At 49.8% G+C, this 19788-nt stretch overlaps 2 protein-coding genes across 8 annotated transcripts in view; one reads left to right on the top strand and one right to left on the bottom strand.

Annotated features, from left to right (window-relative positions):
- Positions 1-1046: 1046 nt before the first annotated feature.
- LOC120953143 (uncharacterized) lies at positions 1047-5587 on the top strand. Its single transcript, XM_040372855.2, has 3 exons — positions 1047-1663; positions 1936-2283; positions 2479-5587. The coding sequence occupies exons 2-3, from the start codon at positions 2003-2005 to the stop codon at positions 4049-4051; spliced, it is 1854 nt and encodes a 617-aa protein (XP_040228789.2). The 5' UTR covers positions 1047-1663; positions 1936-2002; the 3' UTR covers positions 4052-5587.
- A 2127-nt stretch (positions 5588-7714) lies between these two features.
- Positions 7715-19788, bottom strand: part of LOC120951234 (serine-rich adhesin for platelets) — an 85767-nt gene continuing 73693 nt past the window's right edge. For all 7 annotated transcript variants that reach the window (XM_049608726.1, XM_040369860.2, XM_040369938.2 and 4 more), the window contains 3 exons: positions 18910-19008; positions 17419-18843; positions 7715-11794 (listed from right to left, as the gene is read on the bottom strand). In XM_049608726.1, coding sequence (XP_049464683.1) covers positions 10559-11794; positions 17419-18843; positions 18910-19008 — 2760 coding nt within the window. In that variant the 3' untranslated portion in view covers positions 7715-10558. The remainder of the gene's footprint in view (positions 11795-17418; positions 18844-18909; positions 19009-19788) is intronic.

Below are 19788 nucleotides of genomic sequence, written 5' to 3'. Positions count from 1 at the left end.
CTACTTCATTCTACGCGGTGTGATATGTATCATCACACTTCATCAAAAATACACCAAACGTCATTTTCAAGACAAATTCGCTCTACGTCTATTTGCACGGTTACCTCAGTATCCAGGCATCCGGTGCCGGTGAGTCCAAATAGATGACATTCTTCTGTATTTTTATTTTCCAGTAAATTTTTAACAATTTCAATACCCAAGCGCCACAGATTAATCTTAAACGACTGGAAAATTAAATATTCATAGAAAAAAATGAAAGCTCCACAGCTTCACTGGTGTGCTCAATAGATGGCGTATTACAACTCATCATTGTATTGCTGTACTTTTCTTGCAATGTCTTCCGCCTAGCTTTATCTCTAATCATGGCATATATGCCCTTCGTTAGTTGCATTATTATTGAGAACATTCCTCAATTCTCACTTGCTTCTGTAAATGATGCACAATGGAGTTTAATATTTAAACAATCGTATCACCGTTTTAGTTCTAGCGATGCATAACTTCAAAGCGAAACCATACAACAATACAGAGAGAAGGAGAACGCTCTCAAACCGAGGAAAGCGCTCCACTGGTTGAGTATCCCACCAATAGATGGTGCCACAAGCTGTTTGTTTTTTTAGAATGCATTAGTCGTGCACCGTCTGCTAAACAAAGCCTTTTTATATTCCCTTTAGGTTGAGAGCTTGAGTCGTTTAGAACCCGTTTGGTGGTCGTTTAGTGGATTGGTGGCACTTGGGATAGCTCTTTTTATTCGCTAAAAAAATAGCAATTGAAAATTCACTCCAATTTCTTTTCAATTTCGTTAACCACCATGAGTAGAGCGATCTGTCCAACATCCAAGCCAAACGAAACATTTTCATCACTTCGCCAAAGTATAATTTACTAGTTCAATTACACGGTGAACGCAAATCGGAGAAATCAATAATGCAACGCATGCCCCAGCTCATCGAGTACGGTATAGCGCGTCGCACCTGTGCAGAGCACGGCCTAAAAACGCGTCTCGCTCGGAACGCGGCCAGAGCGCCGCCTAAGCTGCTGTCAGAGCCCTTACGGCGTTGGTTATAAAATCGGCGCCAAACGCAGTTCTTTTCCATCCAAGGCTTCGTACGGTGAAGTTGTCCGAGTTGCTAGAGTTCGCACCACCCCTCCCACCCATGCCCCTGCTTGGCGACGAGTGTTTTCTGTTGAACTTTTCCCGAAGTGTTTGCCCTGCGAGCGTGTGTCCAACGTGTGCGCGGTATGGTGTCGACCGGTACGGCAAGCGCCAGCAACGAAACGGATCTCGGAATTAACGCGCCTGCTTCGATGTAACAATTGTTTCGCACGCGTCCGTCATCCTGTCCCAGTTGTCGTCGGCGGCGGTGCCGCTTGTTGTGTGTCCCGTTCCGTGTGTATGTGAGTGTGTGCATATGTGACTGTGAGTGTGCGCGTCCTGTACATTCAGTGACTTTTCCTTTTATTCTGGCGGCAGGGCAAACAAAGTGAGGTTACCTTGAAGGGACTGAGAATAAAACTTTCGATCGCGTCTTGCCTGCGCCAACCCTCCCCCACGCCCCGGTGCGGCGTGTGTTGCAAAATTAGCGTTTTTTGTGTGTACGCGTGTGTGTGCGTGTGCTTGTGCGTGATTGTTGTGTTGTGTCGCTCCTGTCATCCGCTTTCCGAGAAGGTAAGTGAGGTTATTACGAATTCTGGGAATCGCGGTGGCTTCCCTTGGAACTGTGGGTAGCTTGCGTGTGTGTGCGTGCATATTTTGTCTAGCTCGCTGTACTGCATGGACACCGCTGTGCTACCGTGCGCGCGTGTGTGTTCGTATGTGTGTGACAGTTCTGTGTGCGCGCTTGGGGTTTTAGGGTTAGGTGCAATTGCATTGGGAAAGCCAACCGTTGCTCGGTTTGCGTTTCGCATCTTTTCATTCTCTTCTTCTCCTTTCCGCCGCAGGCAAACATCCCGCGCTCGCTGACATCCGAGCTCTATCGCAATCAATCATCTCCTCTCGGTGGTCAAGATGGCAGACGATTCCCAGAGTGAAAACAGCGCGCCGAACGAAGGCACACCCTTCGTCCGCAATCCGGCCAACTGTACCTCGCCGTACTCGGTGGACATTCTGCTGTCGCCCTTCCTCGGCTCGATGGGAGCGACCGAGGGCCTGTCGCTGATACGCATCAAGCGCCCGCCGCCGTCGCGCACCCGGTCGCCCTGGACGATCCGGCTGATGTCGCGCCGGCACGAGTGTACCTTCACCTACTACTACCAGGTGCTGCTGCTGGACGAAGCTAAACTCATCAGGTAAGGGGGGGGGAAGGGGTAGAAGAGTGCGGAGGGAAGCATCCATTTTGTTTTTTTTTGTTGTGGTTTTCGCGTAATTTTTTGGCATGGCCTCCTGCTACACTGACATGTGTTGCTGGTACGCCTGCTGACGTTCCATTAAACCCGTCACTACAAACTGTCCGTTCGCTTGCTTGCCGTTTTTGTTTTTTTCAGAAACCTGAGCTGCCCATTCATTGCCGGTGCCGATTTGCTGCAGGGCGAACTGGCCGACTACAAGTGCCAGCTGGCGAAGGAGTACTGTAAGGTCGATCTGGCCTACATCCTTTCGCTGCGCTACGGCGAGGACGGCGCGGACGGCCCACGGCCGCTGGACGTCCCGCGGGCGACCAAGGTGGTCGAGAGCGTGCTGGAGGCACTGAACTTCCTGCACAACGTCGCCGCCCTGCTGCACGGCGATCTGAAATCGTTCAACGTGCTGGTGCAGGGCGACTTCGAGGCGGTGAAGCTGTGCGGGCTCAGCCGCATGAGCCACAAGGTGGACGGGGACGGCACGGTGGAGGGATGGACGGCGGAAACCGTCAGCTCGGCGGTGGCGCTCGGCCTCTGGTCCGCCCCGGAGCTGTTCGAGAACAGACCCGGCACGACCAAGGCGGACATCTGGTCGTTCGGGCTGCTCGTGTTCGAGCTGCTGACCGGCTATCCGCCCCACACCTTCCCGGGCGTGATGGACAAAGCGCTCGCCGAGCCGAACGAGGTGCTGGGCATGCGCAAGCCGGCCGGCCGCCGCAACTCGGACGTGGTCGTGATGGACGAGGACGACACCGACTGCGTGATGGTGGAGGACGATCCGGGCAGGCAGCAGAAGCGGCTGAAGGCGGACGTCCCGTTGGTGGTGGCCCGCAAGCGGGCGTACGAATTCCCGCCCCTCAGCAGCAGCGACTACATGCTGGAGGCGGGCGGTGCTGGAGAAGCCGCCGGAGCAGAAGCGCAAGGTTGGATGAAGCGGTCCAGGGCGGAGGATGGCAGTGCGGCGGAGGGCACCGGCAACAACAAGCAGCTCACAATCGATCTGCTCAACGACGAGGACGACGCACCGCAGGAGCAGGAGCAAAACGGGCTGTCGAACCTAGAGGCCACCACCACCCCCGCGTCGACCGCTGCACCGATCGAGCCGGCAGCGGGAGCGGTCCAGGGGGAAGTAACCTCGTCCGAGGCGATGGCGGAGGCACCCGGGGGCGAACAGGCCCTGCCGCTTGCTGCGGCCAAGGTTGAAGCCGCGGTGGCCGCCTTCGCCGAGGGCACGGCGCCCGGCGAGGGAGAGAACGTCCCGGGCGAGGCGGCGGCAGCAGCAGCAACCGGCAAGGGTAAGAAACCGGTCGACGATGTCGTGATGGTGCTGGACAGCTCGGACGAGGACGAGGACGAGCCGAGCTTCCGGGACAGCCAGCGGCTGCGCGAAGTGCTGAGCGACGAGGAGAGCGAAATCTACGACTCGTTCGACCAGGACGAATGCTACGACGACGAGCCCGTCTCGGAGATCGATTCGGAGCTGGATGATGACAACTTCATCAACTACGCTAGCCTCGGCACGCGCCCCCCGATCCCGTCCGACATTCCGCTCGGGGCGGAGTATCGCCGGCTGCTGGAAGTGTTTCTGGTGTGCACCCGCGAGGACCCGGCCGACCGCCCGACCGCCAAACTGCTGCTCGGCGCCATGAAGCTCAGCGCAGACACGGCAGCAGCAACGCCACAATCAACCTCCCCAGATCAACCGCCAAACAACTAAACGTGCTGCGTGTGTGCACTGCGTCGCAGTTACTTGTACATTCAACGATATGCACACATATTCCATTACCTTATAAGTTTGTGGCAAACTTTGTCTTTGTAGTCGTTCGAGGAGAGAACGCTATTAGATTTGTAGCGTTAGTAGTATTCGATTTTCTATCGCACCTCTAGAGGGAGGGGAGCATTCTTGCATGTACATAGGAAACTGTTTGTTGTTTTTTGGGTCAATTCTTTCATTCTTTCTCTTTTTTTTTTTTTTGGCAAGAAGCTCATGGTACGAAAATCCAGCTTGACACATAGCCGGTCTAAGATGGACAGGTGCTTCTACTTTTTTTTTGTCACTTTCACTCCGACGATCAAAGTTACGGGTCGTCTTAGGTTACTACCAGGATGGCAGGGAGAGTTACACTAGTTAGGAAATAGTTCGCCAGCTGAACGCCAACAACCCCTGAACGCGAAGGGGGGGGGGGGGGGGGAGTAGGTTCAGTTCAGGATTGATCTCTCCTCCGCCTGTGCCCGCGCGCCGTTCGATCTCTGTGAGCATTGGTGTAGGCGCAAGAGAAACGGGCCAGGGAACGGACGAACAGGGGAGAAAACAGGCTGGCAAAAGGAGTGGGAAAGCGTTTCCTTTTCTGCTCATTATTTAAAGCATTTCACTAAAAACAAACCTCATCGGTAATCTCTCTCTCGCGAGCGCGCGCGCGCGCGCGTCAGCGTCTTAGGGAAAGACAGCTGCAATTCGAACTACACTCACCTACATTTTAAACCTCATTCACACACAGAGAGAGAGAGAGAAACATATGGTAGACGTAAAACAAACAGCTAGAAGCAGAGAACTGGACAGGCTCTATCGCTCATGTAGAATGGATGTAAATGTAATGTAATGTGTTGTGGTAGGGCTTAGTCAGTGCGCTGGTATGAAGACGCTCGTTAGCCGTACCTATATATTGTTAGGTAAAAGAGATAGGGAAAATTCACCAACCAGCTAACTGTACAGTTTGTAAATATGTACAAGGTAAGACTTTTCGTAACTTATCTGTCCATTTCTTGAGTTGACTCGAGCGCATAAATGCTATATGATGCATTAATCATACAGCGCTATATACGATCAATTCTGAAATGAACTATGAACTTGTTTTCGATCGAAATGCTCAGTGCGAAACGTCAGTAGGAAGTTTAAAACAAAGCAACAACAAAACAACACATTTTACCAATCTTGGCGCGCGCCTGCCCCATTTTTCTCCCTAGCCCACGCAGGCACATTTTACCAAACAGAACTAGACATCACCATTGAATTCCTTCTTTTTTTATCTTCAAAACACTAACCACACTATTCTGAACTATTCATTCACTATTCACAGCAAACTCCCAAAACCGTTTGTCCTGCAAACGGAAATTAAAGACAAAAGGGCGTTGTGCGTTTGAATGCAATTGAATTTCATTACGATTTAAACACGTAAAACAACACCGAGCTGCGCGTGTATGCTCATAAGGGTAGGGTAGAGATCGGGAGAGGGCAGCGGTTTTTTTTTTTTTTAATCAAAATAACATATAGAAATGCGCCAATAACAATAATTACAAACCGCAACGTCAATCCCTCAGCGCAGTAAATTAACAGCCACAAGAGCGCATGGGACGTGGCGGCCCCATGGTGGTTAAAGCAAGCACCGTTTATGTTAAATGCCGTTGAAAAATGTAACGCCAGGAATTGAAGAATAAAATGAATTTGTTAAAACGGTTATGATGATGGCACGAAAAACTGTCTCGCCTTTCGTAAATGTATTATCGTTGAGCTGAAAAGAAATTGCCCATGCCCGCTGCGAATGACACTCGATAGTGACCAGCAAGAAATATGCGAATTATCTGCTCGGTTTCTGAGTCGTAAATTTCCCAGTACCAACAACGAAATGTGTTGGGCAAATGAATGCGGTTCTAATCAACGTGCCCAGTAACGCTGTGTCAGCTGCTCTTTGTGATCTCAATGTTTCATACTCTTCAGTACAAAAACGAATAAAACCGTCATAATTCTGCGGTCTAGATGGTATTCCAGCTATGGTACTCAAGAAATGCAGTGCTGCTGTGTGGTCATCGGACCACTTAGTCGCTTGTTCTCTCCATTACAACGTCAGACTTTCCTAACAAGTCAATCAAGGTCGATGCCGTGTATACGTGGCTCTCAAAGCAGCGTTTGATAGAGTGGCTCATCGGTTCCTGTTGGCCAAACTGAGTAAGCCAGGCCTGTCGGATCCCCTTATAGTCTGGCTCAGATCATACCTCCTATGCCGCACATATCGAGTCAAACTTAACTACAAAGCTTCGTCGCTAATCAGTTGTCACTCCGGAGTAGTGATGGGAAAAATCAGCGATCAGAATCTCAATCCCAATCACAATCCCAATCGAATTGCAATCCTAATCCCAAACGAATCGCAATCCCAATCAGAATCCCAATCGAATCGCAAACGAATCCCAATCCCAATCGCAAAGGAATCTTTTAGGGATTCAAATCCTACAAACGGTATTCGATGCGATCGAATCTTTCTAGGGATTGAATATTCGAATCTTCCAAATCCCGAATCTCCCAACACTACTCCGGGGTACCACAGCCTCGGCCCCTTGCCATTTTCCTTGCCAGTTTGTCAACAGCTACTACATTAATGAAACGGAATTACCACGTTGTACTACAGTAAGGGATCTGAGCGTTGAAGTGGACGAAAAAAACCAGAACTCATAGACAACTTACATTTCTACAAAACGAGTATAGGAGAACTTTAGCCTCGTACAACGCCCCTCTATTCGCAATGTGCAGACAGTTCAATTCTAGTTTCGAATCATTTGACTTCCATTTGACTACGCACGAGCTTTAAAACTAGGACATTAGATTAGACTAGTTTTAGGTAATAAAAAAAACCCCAACAAACGCCAAATAAGGAAAGCAGATGTGTTTGATATATTATTTTTTAAATCTTTTTATTTCGATTCTTTTCATTCGCACATTTCAATGCGGGTTCGTCGCTTTTTAATTCTTTGAAATACACAACTGTAATTTGAAATTTTCAAATATATAACTAGATTTCTCTTTCAACATGGACCCGGCGGCAGCAGCACACCTCCTTCTCCTCTCACTTCTCGCCCCGTGCCGGTAGCCACCAGCTGGTTCGCGCTTTCATCTCCCATCGCGCATCGTCCGCGTGGGGCTGTGTCGGGTTTCTCGCCTGAATGAGGTATGTTGTGTGCTTCCGTGTTTCCCTCCCCCCCCTCCCCGCAAAAAAAACCCCAATTCCCCCCACATTATCTTTCCACTAGCATTTTTTTCCTACTCCTTTCCTCGATGCACACACACACTCACTTCACTCTCTGTCTCTCTATCTGCAGTAGCTGAAATTGTTACACACGCGCCTCGCCTTCTCCCGTGGAGCTGTGTGTTGCAAGTAGTTGGTTTGTAATAATTATAGTATAATAATAATAACCAGCATCGTCGTCATCATCATTGATCACCACTATCATATACTGATAATAATGATGACAGGAGCTTTGCCTCCCCACCACCCACCCACCCCATTGACGGGAGAGCGCTCCTTACACACGGATAGTCATGATAATAATAATTTTAATAATAATAATCGCTATAGCAGAGTGTTTCCATGTATAGGTGTGTGTGTGTGTGTTTTGTTGATGTTTTTGTTTCACTAGTAGTAATAATAATCGTAATCCGTAATAATCATGGTTACTAATCATCAATTCGCTTTCCTATTATTTCCACACTCCCTCTTTCATCTCTCTCTCTCTTTCTCTCCTTCTTCACACTTTCTTATTTTCATGTTTTACTTCTGCTAAACGTTCCCGCACGCCGTACATTTTCCCGTCTATAGAGAGTCGCTTCCAAGGGTAGCGGATCCACCCGGGAAAGAGGGGGAAGGACGAGCGTGGGAGCGCGGTAGTAGATAGTAGTAGGGTTGGTAGTGTATTACGTGTAGTAGTAGTAGGTAGTAGGTAGTAAGGGTAGTTGCACTACAAGTTACTCCTCTGCTTGTCGCTCTCCTCTCGCTCTCAAGCCTCAATTTCAGTTGCCCCCTCCTTTCGTTTTGCAACAATTTCGATCGCCTGCTAACCACGTGGTGCTTGCCGCATTTACACACGCCTTCGATCCGCTAGCTGCTTGGTTAAATAATGTCTTCGTGTGATTCGTTCTCTGCTAATGAGTTGTTGTTGATGATGTTCTACTAATATTAAAAAAAAAAAAAAACCAAAACAAACTTGAACCGCGCTCGCCTGCGCAGCCGTTTAACATGACTTCTTCCACCTAACGCACACGCACCCTCCCAGGAGCTTGCCTATCTTTATGTATATGTATATGTATAGTGTTCAATCATTTCCGCTTGAATTCGGACGAAATCGCGCATCACGTATATCTGGGATTGCTATAGTTTAGGTTACACATTCACCGCCATTTTTGTTTGCCCACCATTTCGCGCACCGATTGCCCGCGCTAAGGAAGAGAGGTTAGGGCGTTGCTGTTTTTTTTTGTTTTTTTTTTGTTTTTGCGATAAATCTATTTACATCATGGAAACCACTTGCATGTGTGTGTGTGTGTTTGTGTGTTTGTGTGAGTGTATACAAGTAATCCTTTCAATCATCCCGCGTGTTTAGACCCGCCTACGTTCGTAACCGATTTTTGCTTTCAATATCACGTGCATTTTTTTCCCCCGTTCCCTTTCTTTCTCTCGGGTTTCTCATCTTTCTCCGCTTCATTTGCTTACTTTACTTTTCTGGTTTTTTTATCTGAATTCATTTCACACGTTTTTACTTACACCCATTATATTCACCTATTATTTTGATATTTTGTTTAACGTGTATGTGTGTGTGTGTGTGTTTGCATAATTTTTTTTTGTTTTGCATTGCTTTTTGTTTTGTATAATTGTTTTAAACTCGCCCCACCACCTCCACCCGCACCACTCCTTTTGCTTCTGCGCGTCATTCGCCGCTCGCTCTCGGTCGGCCAACGGATGCCACCCGGCGTGGTAGTGATTTGCGAATGCAGTCGACTGTGTCTTGCGCTGTGTGTGTGTGTTTTTGTAAAAAAAAGTAAAATGAGGAAAGCGAACAAAACCTTCCCCACCGGACGGCCAACTTCTCATACGCCACGTGTTTGTCGTCGGTGCTCTCCCTCCTCGGTTTACCTGGCCGGAGCGGCTTGTAGAGCGAAAATAACAACAGCCAAAAGAGCGCTGTGTTTTTGTTTTTGTTGATGGAAGGATGTAAAAAGGATGGAAAATAAAGTGAGTGAGTGGAGGGGGAAGGGAAAGATACACATCATAAGCAAAGCAGAAGCAAATGTAAAAAGAAGAAAATATAATACGCAAAAATAAGAGGGAAGAATTAAAGGAAAACGAATAAAAAAGCCAAACTAAACCAACAAGGACGCACAAAACAAACAGATGCTCTAGTGTGCAAGCCGAACGAAAATATCTCATAAGCATAATACTTCATTTTCCATTTGTTTCCAATTTCCACCGTTTTTCTTCCTATTTTCTGCTCTTTTTTCTTCTCTCTCTCTCTCTCTCTCTCTCTCTCTCTCTCTTTTATCCCTATCGCTCTACCCGTTAGATTGCCGGTAGGATAGGTCCTACCCAATTTAATATCATAACCCTGGCGTGTGCTTTCTATGTCTATTTTCCGTTTTTCCTATATGTGTATGTGTGTGTGTGTGTTCCCCCAAATTTGGGACCGTTAACTGCTGCTTAGGGTTGTAGCTGACGCTGTGTATATTGTCTCCATTTTTTCAGGATAGCAAAAAAAAACAAGACCGAACCCTGATGCACATATTGTGAGATGAAGTGAGCCGAGCTTTGCGTCCCTTGGAATGTGACGTCATCGAAGGCGTATTAAAAACCGCCATCATATTCTGTGGAAGGACAACCATGTGTGTGTGTGTGTGTTTGCTAGCTTTTTTTAAAAAATCGAAATTAGAAGCTGCTCTACCCAAAGAGTGCAAACCACACGTGCTTTTCTGAATTATGCAACGATCAACACAGCAAAAGTGACCAGCGGAAAAGTGCCCCATTTTACCACCCCGCCCCGACCCCCGACCTTCTGTTTCCTGGTGGAATGTATTTTTGATTGTCTGTCGGTAGGCGAGGCCCCGTTTTTTCTTTGTTTTGCTGCCACGCGTTTGAAGGGTTCGTCGTCTGCTCTCCGGCTTGGGGCACAATGTCCTCCGCTTTGCCTCGTTTCGTGTACACAGCGCGGTGAAGGTGTGAGTGAGTTTGTTTTTTCCGCGCGCGCGTGTGTGTGTCAGCGCTGACTAGATCGTGCGCAAAGCAGCACGAAAGCCCAGGACGCCAACCGCTCAACTTAGGAAACTAAGTAGCATAGGAAAGCATGTGTTTGTGTGCTTGTGCGCTCTCTGCGCAAACCCGAGTGACAACAGAGAGAGAGGGGGAGGGAGATACAGAGATACAATACTGATTTACACGACGCGACGCCGAAAGCTCCGCAAACCGCACCCTTTCTACTCGATCGCGATCGACCAGAGCAGCCGCTTGCGGTCGAGTGAGGTTAGCTCGGCGAGCGCTTCGCCCGCATCGATCGCCTCCTCCTCCTCCTCCTGCTCGTAGCTGCCGACCGGCGGTTCGTCCCGCGGGGCGGTGTTCGTGCCCGGCCGGACGCACGTGCTGACCGCGTCGATGCTGTCGTAGAAGTCGACCCCACCGTCGGACGAGTTGCGGGCGGTCGTCGCGGTGGTCGTCACGGACAGGGGCGCACCCTCGCCGCGGCCACCGTCCGTCCCATCATCCTGCCCGGCGTGCCGCAACCGGTTCACCTTAAACTCGACCAGCTCCTCCTCGCCGTGCGGTGGCCGCTGGGGACAGTACAGCAGGCAGCTCTGGCGCTCGTCCGGCTCGCTGGCCGCCTCGTCCGAGCCGCCGCTGCTGAGCACGAGACACTGCTCGCCGCCGCCGGTGTGCTGTGGGGCGGGCGGGTGGCACCGTGGTGACGCTTCCTCCCGCTGCTGCTGGTGCGCACAGGCGGCACTGCTACCGATGCCGCCCGCCACCAGCTGCTCCCAGGTTTTCAGTATGTTCGGGTTCACCCTGCCCACCAGCCGGCAACCGTCCGGTCCCGTCTCGCCCTGTCTGCCGGGCGACTGAAACGCGACCAGCTTCGGGCTTGGCACTATCAGCGACTCCTGTCCCGCATTCTGCTCCTGCTCGTCCTCCTCGTCCGAGGTGTCCATCAGCAGGAGGGGATGCTTGTACGCCAGCTCGTCGATCTGGCGCTGCTGCTGCTGCTGCTGCTGCGGCCGCTGCTCGCCCTGCAGTACGAGCGGGCGGACGTGGAAGATGGGCGGCGGTATGGCCGACTGGCGGTTCTTGGCCGCCAGGTACTCGCCGATCAGGTCCCGGCGCGGCTCCGACAGGGCCGAGGTCGAGCAGGCGGCCCGTACCGTGGCGGCGGGGGCGTTGGCGGTGGGCGTGGTCGGTGTCTTCGGGGCGGTGGTCGCGCTGCCGGTGGCCGTGCGCGATCGTACCCGCCCGATGGCCCGCAGCGAGGACGCGTACATGTCCGGCGAGCGGGCAATCCCCGGCAGGGGCGGTGGAGGCGAACGGATACCCACACTGCTGCTGCTGCTGCTGCTGCTGGTGGTGGTGGAGGTGGTGGTGATAATGGCGGGGGTTGTATGATCCGGTACTGCTAGCGGCGTTAGTGTCGGTTTCACCAAACGGAATGTGTTGTTTCTTCGCGCCTGTTTTTTTTTTCGAGTGTGTGTGTGTGTGGGGGGGTGTGTGAGAATTGGAGAGAAAAAGAAAAAGAAGAACAAGAAAAAAATGGAAGAGCGAAAAGAGATAGAATGAGTTACCAGTCACAAACAAACTAGCCGGTCGAGATTGGCTATAGCAAAACAGGGGAGAGAAGGGGTGAGGTGGTGGGGGGGTTGATTCTTGAGGGTTATGAAGGGGGGATGGGTGTAATATATCTTTTTTAATTTGTTTGTGTACTGCACTACAACAGGATTTCATTACAGTTGTGGAAAGGATGTAGGGTTATGCTCTCTGTCTCCCTCTCTCATCTCGCTCGCTCTTTGCTTGTTCTGGCGTAACACTAGCTTCGTAGCCGCTACTTGCAAAGTGGTGCAGAAAAAGCTCCCAAAATGAAACTAAAAACAGATACCATTAAAAAAAACACGAAGCTAACAATACACTTCAACTCTTGGTGCGCGCGATGAGAGCATAACTGAGTGCAAGCGGAAGGGAGTTAAGTGTGTGGATGATGAAAAGGGGGTTGTTTTTCAATTGCCATGAAGATGTTAAGATGGTGGATGAGTGTTTGGGTGTTTATGTGAGTTTTTGGTGTGGTACTAAAACTACCCATTAGCCAACTACCGGATGTTAAGATCTACCAGAGAATCCACCCAACAATAATATGCTACAAAAACCGAACTCGGAGGGGAAGGTAGTGCAGTAATTCAGTTACTGCAGTCGGTGGGTTTATAGTGCTTTCTGCTGGTGTGGAGATGATGATGACAATACAGCGCTTCATTTACTATTCTGGTTGCAACGGTCAGCTCTTATTCTGTGTTTGAAAAGATTAACAAAAAAAAAAAACATACATGCATGCACAAATACAAACACATATATTACAAGGTTAATCACCACACATCGAAGAGGCTCAATACGATGACTCCCGATTGTCCAGCACTGTCCTGGTCTCCGGTTTAATGGGACCGGGGTTCAATAGTTGAGTCAGCGAGCAACGAGAGGAACCAGCGGTTCCGCCCAGTCTGTAACACATCTGCAAGTGCTTGCAATGAACTGGGGTTGCGGTTTGTTTTGCACTCTCTTTTACTTCAACGAGGTAGAGCCGATTAGTTAGACCACTTTACGTTTTGCATAGAGCTGCGAACTGCAGAAGATGTCACCAACATCTTCCAACATTCTCGGATCCACCTTGGCTCATCTTCCATTTTCATAGTGGAGGTATCCCAGATACTTGGAACCTCCAGGGAATATCATCCAACTTCTTCCAAAACACTTGCGACCACCATGGAACATCTACAAACTTCATATTGGAGCATCCAACAAACTTGAAACTTTCATAAAACATCTTTCAACCTCATAGTAGGGCATCCAACATACCTGGTATAACCCTGCAACATCCTCATCCCTAGCTGCTTAATGAAGTCATCCAACATACTAACGACCACAATAGCACATCTTCCATCTTACAGTGGAGGTATATTAAATATTTGGGACCTCCAAGAAACATCTTCAAACTTCATCCAAAACACTTGCGACCACCATGGAACATCTTCAAACTTCATAGTGGAGGTACATAACATACTTGGAGCCACGATGTTCATTTTTCAATTTTCAAGAATGTGAGTTCGAGCCCAAAAACAAAATTGGAAAAACGGATTAAATGTCCTGAAAATATTATATACACTTTTTTTTTCGCAAACGTCCGTCAAGAAGGTCAAGGTAGATAACACAACCGATAACAGAAATGAAGTAAAACAAAACTATAAACACAACAGACATGAGACATATGTTAGAGACATAACGTTATGAATTTTGTAATTTTGTTATGCTCTTCTTAAAATAGAAATACAAACAAATGATGGAACTGATAAGTAAGAACAAAAACAATGAATTGTATGAATTGTATACACTCAACACACAAACACTCTCAACCACACACACACACACACACACACATACATACATACATAACATTCATAGTAATCGTACCAATTGGAACAGATAAGTACACGTTCTCCACCATATTCAACGAAAGGAAATAATGATCCGAACATGATGATGGGAGATAGGGATGAGCAAGTGAGCCTGATTTGGTATTAGTGAGGGACGTTGGGATGGTATAGGGAAGGGGGAAAACGTTTGTTCTACTGCGGTAGGTTCGAGATAACTAACACTAGAGCACTACTTATCCGTACGTACAATGGGCAAATCTTTGAAAGTGGCAATTCGGAAGGCGGCAGTAATGTCAGCTAGTCTTGTATGGCAATGAATGTACTAAACTGTAACCTTCTCGAGTCATTTGCTCTCGCTAAGTTTAAGGAAGCAGCTGCAGAGCATTCTGCACTTCTGTTCATATCATACGACAAATCTCTTTGCAAATTGAGCTCAAGAAAATATCTTTTAGACATCACACAAAATGTCTCTCTTAAACAGTTGTCTATACTGCTACAACTATGTTGCCCTTTGTTGGTGGGATTACGGTATTGTTTCTTGGTCTAGCTGCCAAGCAATAGGGTGAAGTGATGATGAATGAGGCATGAATGAAACTAAAAACAATGCAGCACAAATACACACACACACACACACATACGAAAACACGTGATGGTGGTGGTGACTACTGAAATCGTAAGACCCCAACCTAGTACACAAGCTGGAATGAAGATAAATGCGCAAAACTTAAAACAAATGACGGGATGCTACTACTACATGGCAACACTATTACCAAAACTAAAAAATGGAAAAAAAGAAAACCAACCAACTAAAAGCCAGCCACAAAATGCTTTACCAAGCGTATATCCAAAACGCATGAAATGGGTGAAAAAGTATGGTGACGGTGAGGGAAAGGACAGACGAATGGAAACAGATAGCGCATGAGTGTGGAAGAATAAAAATGTAAAAAGAGGTAGAAGATGTAAAGTGGATGATGGAAAAAAAGGGTGCAGAAAAATGTATACAAAGAATTGGGACGCATTGGGTGAGAAAATGGCGGAAAAAAATCGATTGCAGAAAACAGAGCAGTGGTGAGGAATAGAAGATGTAAAGTGAAGGGTGAATAGAAGAAAGTTGAAAATTCGTGTACAAACAGCTGGTTGAAAGTTGATTGTACAATGAGAGTTAAAGTAGTGAACAACAACAAAAAAAGCGCTACGGAAACCAAGAATGCAAGATGGAGTGGGGTGAAAAGCTGTCGAGAGTACTGTACACACACACACACACACTAAACACCAAAATGGAAATTCGGCCCAGTTTTTAGGGAGAAAGAGAGGGAGCAGAAACGGAGTGCTGTGGGTGTGAGGAAAAGGGTGGTAGGGTAATGGATGGAATAGAATGAAATATTTTGAAAGGCAAAAAACCAAAACAGGGAACAAACGTGGTCATTTTTGCCCTTTGCGCTCGGAGATAGGGTTTAGAGGGTTGGGTGAGAGGATGTGGAAAGAAAACACAACAACAAAACGGGTAACGAAAAATAAAACAAAAATCGAAAACAAAAATACAAAAATGAAACAAAATAAGAGGACTTACGAAACAAGAAGAAACAGGTAGGCTACCACACACGCGCTAGAGGAATGGCAGTAGTAGTAGTAGTGGTTGGTGGTTGTTGCTGTTCTTGGTGGTGGTGGTGGTGGTGGCGGTGGTAGTAGCACTAGTAGTAGTAGTGGGTAGTAGTGGTAGTAGTAGTAGTAGTAATGGGTAGTAGAAAATGCTAGTAGTAGTAGTCGGGCGCAGTTGGCCTCGCTGTGGCCGGTATGCGAACGGTGGGGCGCAGCAGGAACCGTCGGCGCATGTCCGTGTTTTCAGCATCACTGTTGCCCTTGCTGGTCGTTGCTGCTTGCCGTCCGTCCACTCTGCCGATCAGTAGTTGTGTAACATTTCCTCACTTGGTCGGCGCTTTAGCATGGACGGCGTTTTGCTTGCCCAGCCAAACAGCCGAAAGACTCTGGGCAGTGTATCCTGGAGCGGAGGATTGCATCACTATTTCTCTCTGAATCGCTCTCACTGTATCTCTCTTTCTGAGGTGTTTTGCTCCGCAACTTTTGCCGCTCGCTGCCACATTATCTTTAAGGCATTGCGCTTTTGGGGTACGGGTGATATCTCGTTGCTGACTCACGGGGGCAGCTTTGGACACTCGGGGTCACGCATTTTGTTTTGTTTTTTTTTTAGAGAGAATTAGAAAGTTCAGACACACACACACACACAACACATGTGGCAGGCTCGGTAGAGTAAAATACAACAAAAACACACATCATGCATGCGCTTAATGACGTACACAAAACCGCCCTTCCCGGTTGCCGTTACACGAACACACACAAAAAAAAATGAAATCCCACGGTTTTCCCCCATCCCTGCCGACCCACACATCTCCAAAAACTCAGCTCAGATACGCACACAAACACACACACACACAGTCAACTATCTCAAACATTCAATACACACACACACGCACATTCGCAACGGAAATAGTAGACGCAAAAGGAAAACAATTGTTTGTAATGGTGTTTTAATTGGAGCTGTAGCTGCGACACAAACAAACAGAGACGAACACAAACTTACTATAGTCAAACTAAAAGGGGGGGGGGGGGGGGAGACTGCAAAGAACACTGGGTGAAACGTGCAAAACAGGAAGAGAGAAAAAGGACGAGAAAAAAAGAGTGTCAAACCGAAACGAACGCAACAGAAAGTTGGCTCCCTAGATCGTTCCCGCCAGTTCCTGGAAGTGGGGGGGGGGGGGGGGGAGTGGGCACAGCACATCCGCTGGAATGTAAATACGCAATACGCTAAAATCTTTTGGCCCTCCAGTTTTGTCCTGTTTTACGCAACCCTGCACTGGAATGCACCGCGAAAAAACCCACCCAACCCGGAGTAAGGTGTGTACATGCTGTGCTCTTGTACGTTCGAGGGCGCTAAAGCGATACGATAAGAGAGGGTAAAGCGGGGTAAAGAGGACATCGCCCCCCTCCCCCCCCTCTTTGCTAAGCTGTCCTAACCCTGCCGCTACGCAGCTGCCGAAAGCGAGCACAAGCACAGCCGCGACCCAAAGGGCCGCGAGACGTGCCGCAGGAAGCAGTAGATCGTAGGGAGACGAAGAAGTAGAAGAAGAAGAGGCAGAAAACTTATTAACATAAACTAAACAAAAACGGGAGAGCAAACACACACATACACACAAACACACAGTGCCGCACGCGTGCTTGTTTCCTTTCTGCTGGGGGTTTCCCTCCTCAAATCATTCCCTTTTATCGCTCCCTCTCTCTCTCTATCTCTGGCTCTCTATCTCTCTCTGGCTGATGTCCTCTGCACTACAGCGGGAAAACTCCAGCCGGACACTCGCGCGGTTGAGATGATGGTGGTGTCGGTTGTGTGGCGGTGGTTTGGTGAAGGTGAAGATGGTGTTTTGCTGAGTGGTTTTGGAATGGTGATGAAAGGAGGTGTGTGGTGACGACCGTCCCGTTCTGTCACTTCCGTATCCACACACACGCGCACACATACACACACCCCGCCCGTTCCCTCGTCTCCATCCCCCACTGTCATGCATTCAGGTGGGGGTGGCCGGTGGCTGGCGGGAGCAGGGTGGCGTTTACATCTTCAGCCAGTTCAGCCAGCTACGGTTGCGTACCTTCACGTTGCTGCTGCTGGTGGTGGTGGTAGTGGTGGTGCTGGTGGACGCCGTTACCGAGGCCGAATCGTCCGACTGGCCGGTCGACCCGATCGAGGCGGTCGAGGCGTGGCGCAGGACGGTGCTGCCACCGCCGACACCACCGCCCGCCGTGCTTCCCTTGCGCTCGGGGGGCCCGCTGCCCGGGCTGGCGGCACCAAGCTCCTTGCGGGAGCCGGACTTGCTCAGCTGCTGCCCGCCGGTGCTGCTGCTGCTGCCGGTCGCGAGCACCCCGTACGTGGACACCTGGGCCGACTGCAACCGGGACAGCGAATCACAGTTCTTCACCTTGCTGGTGAGATTGTCGCGCTTGGCGCGCGGCTGCGGCGAGGAGCACACGATCCCGTACGGCGGGACCGGCGGCGGCGGCGGCATCCCCATCGACGTGCGCGTGCTGGCGGCGGGCGAGGACGGTGGCGCTGAGCCGCTGGTGCTGCTGCTGCCCTTGCTGCCAGCGGCCGACACCGGTATCGAGGAGGAGCGCGACTTCTCCAGCGACGGCGTGTCCTTGCTGGTGCGCCAGCTGAGCGCCGAGTCGGCCCGGTACAGGCTGCCGCTGCTCGTGCTGGTCGTGTCGCGCGTCCGGGCCATCGGTTGCGGCGGTTGCTGCTGCTGGTGATGGTGATGGTGCTGATGCTGCTGCTGCTGCTGCTGGCCGAACGAGCTGGCCGTGTCGGTTGACTTTACGTACAGGCTGCCGGTGCTCTTGGTGAGGCTACGGTTCGACGGCGGTCCGGACGAGCCACCGCCGAGCGGACGCTGGACCGGTGCGGTCGGCGTGGTCGGGGTAGGTGTGGCGGAAAAGTTGCGCCCGGTCGGGGGTTTCGGTGCGGCCGAACCCTTCGTCCCGGGCAGCGGTATCTTTGACGGTCGGCGACGGGGCGTCTCCGGTGGTTGCTGCTGCTGCTGCAGCTGCTGCTGCTGGGGAGGAGTTTGATGTAGCAAGAGGCGACCACCCGCCGCCCCTATGCTGCCGTCCCGGTCGGGCTGATCCTGGGTCGACTCGGTGCTGCTGTTGTGCTGCTGCTGCTGCCCAACGATGTCATCCATCGCGACCGGCGTCATCGCCTTCATGGAGGGCGTCGACACCTGGGAGGACGATTGCAGCAGGCGCGGCCCGCTCTCGCCCCGCAGCCCCAGCAGCATGTGGGGATGATGGTGATGGTGGTGGTGGTGGTGCGGGTGGTGATGATGAAGCTGCGGGTGCGTGTGCGACGCGGACAGCATCGGCGAGGTGGGCGGTGGCGGCGAGGACGACGACACGGAGGCGGCGGTCCGCTCCGGGCTGCCGACCGTTGACGACGGCACCGATTTGCTCGTCGACTTCGACTCGATCACACGCAGCTGCGCCTTGGTACCTTCGAGTTCGATCGATTTCTCCTTCAGCTAAAAGGCATTGAAAAAAAGGAAATTGTAAAATTGCGTTCGTGGGCCACCTCTTGCTTCTCTTACCTGAAACCGTAGATCGTCTACGTCTTCCTTCGACTTTTCGAGCCGCTCCTTTAGGGTAATGCGCGACCGGGTCGCCTGATCCAACCGTTGCTGTAATATCTGTGAGAAGAAGAAAGAGGTTTAGTAAACGTTACTCAGCGATCCTAGCCGGTTGACTACACTAAAAACAACAAGAACAGAGAGCTTTAAGAGCACAAACTGCTTTGCCTGCAGTAACTTTTTTACTGGAAGATGTTCCACACATAATCTCTTCTGTATGGTTTGAAAAAAGTAGAACAAGGGCAGGTTCTTGCCATGAATGCAGTCAAGTCTCTTCAAGAATTACTCTCAAAGCTCTCGAAGTCTCCTAATTTCTCAAAGTTTAAGATGGAGTAAGATGGATAATTGGAGCAGTCCCGTAGTACAATCGTCAACTAGACTTAACAACATGCCCATCGTGGGTTCAAATCTCAAAAATATCCATAGGCCTTCATGTCTGTCTAGAGTATTAGGCGCCTAGACTCCCTAACATGACTTCAAGAATCAAAGTTCACAGAAATATTCAAATCAACAATCAAAGACGATCTTATTTGAACGTTTGGTGTCTTGGATACTCCATAACTACACCCTGATTTAGTTTCCCAAAGATGATAGTCTTTGTAAGCTCTAGGAGTCGCCCCTTTAGGAAACTTCACTGTGCATCTAACCGAAAAAGCAATCGATGGGAACACATTGCAGTCAGCTGTGACTTCCCTTGGGAGCTCTAGACGGAAATGGAGCTACGATCAACTCTATCAATTAGTTACATTTTCAAACCATTATCTCTATACCTATCTACTCCTTCGTCCCGTCTAGCTTATGCTTCCCGATTGCGGACCGGCGCCATTTCGATTTGATTGG

This window comes from Anopheles coluzzii, chromosome X, assembly GCF_943734685.1.
Source record: "Anopheles coluzzii chromosome X, AcolN3, whole genome shotgun sequence".
Taxonomy (NCBI): domain Eukaryota; kingdom Metazoa; phylum Arthropoda; class Insecta; order Diptera; family Culicidae; genus Anopheles; species Anopheles coluzzii.
Note: the sequence above shows the minus strand (reverse complement) of the source record. Positions and strands in the feature narration are given on the sequence as shown.

Excerpts from the sequence above, each read along its gene's own strand:
- LOC120953143 (XM_040372855.2), top strand. The coding sequence starts at position 2,003 with ATGGCAGACGATTCCCAGAGTGAAAACAGCGCGCCGAACGAAGGCACA. Across the intron at positions 2,284-2,478 it reads GACGAAGCTAAACTCATCAG|AAACCTGAGCTGCCCATTCA; the intron begins GTAAGGGGGGGG and ends TGTTTTTTTCAG.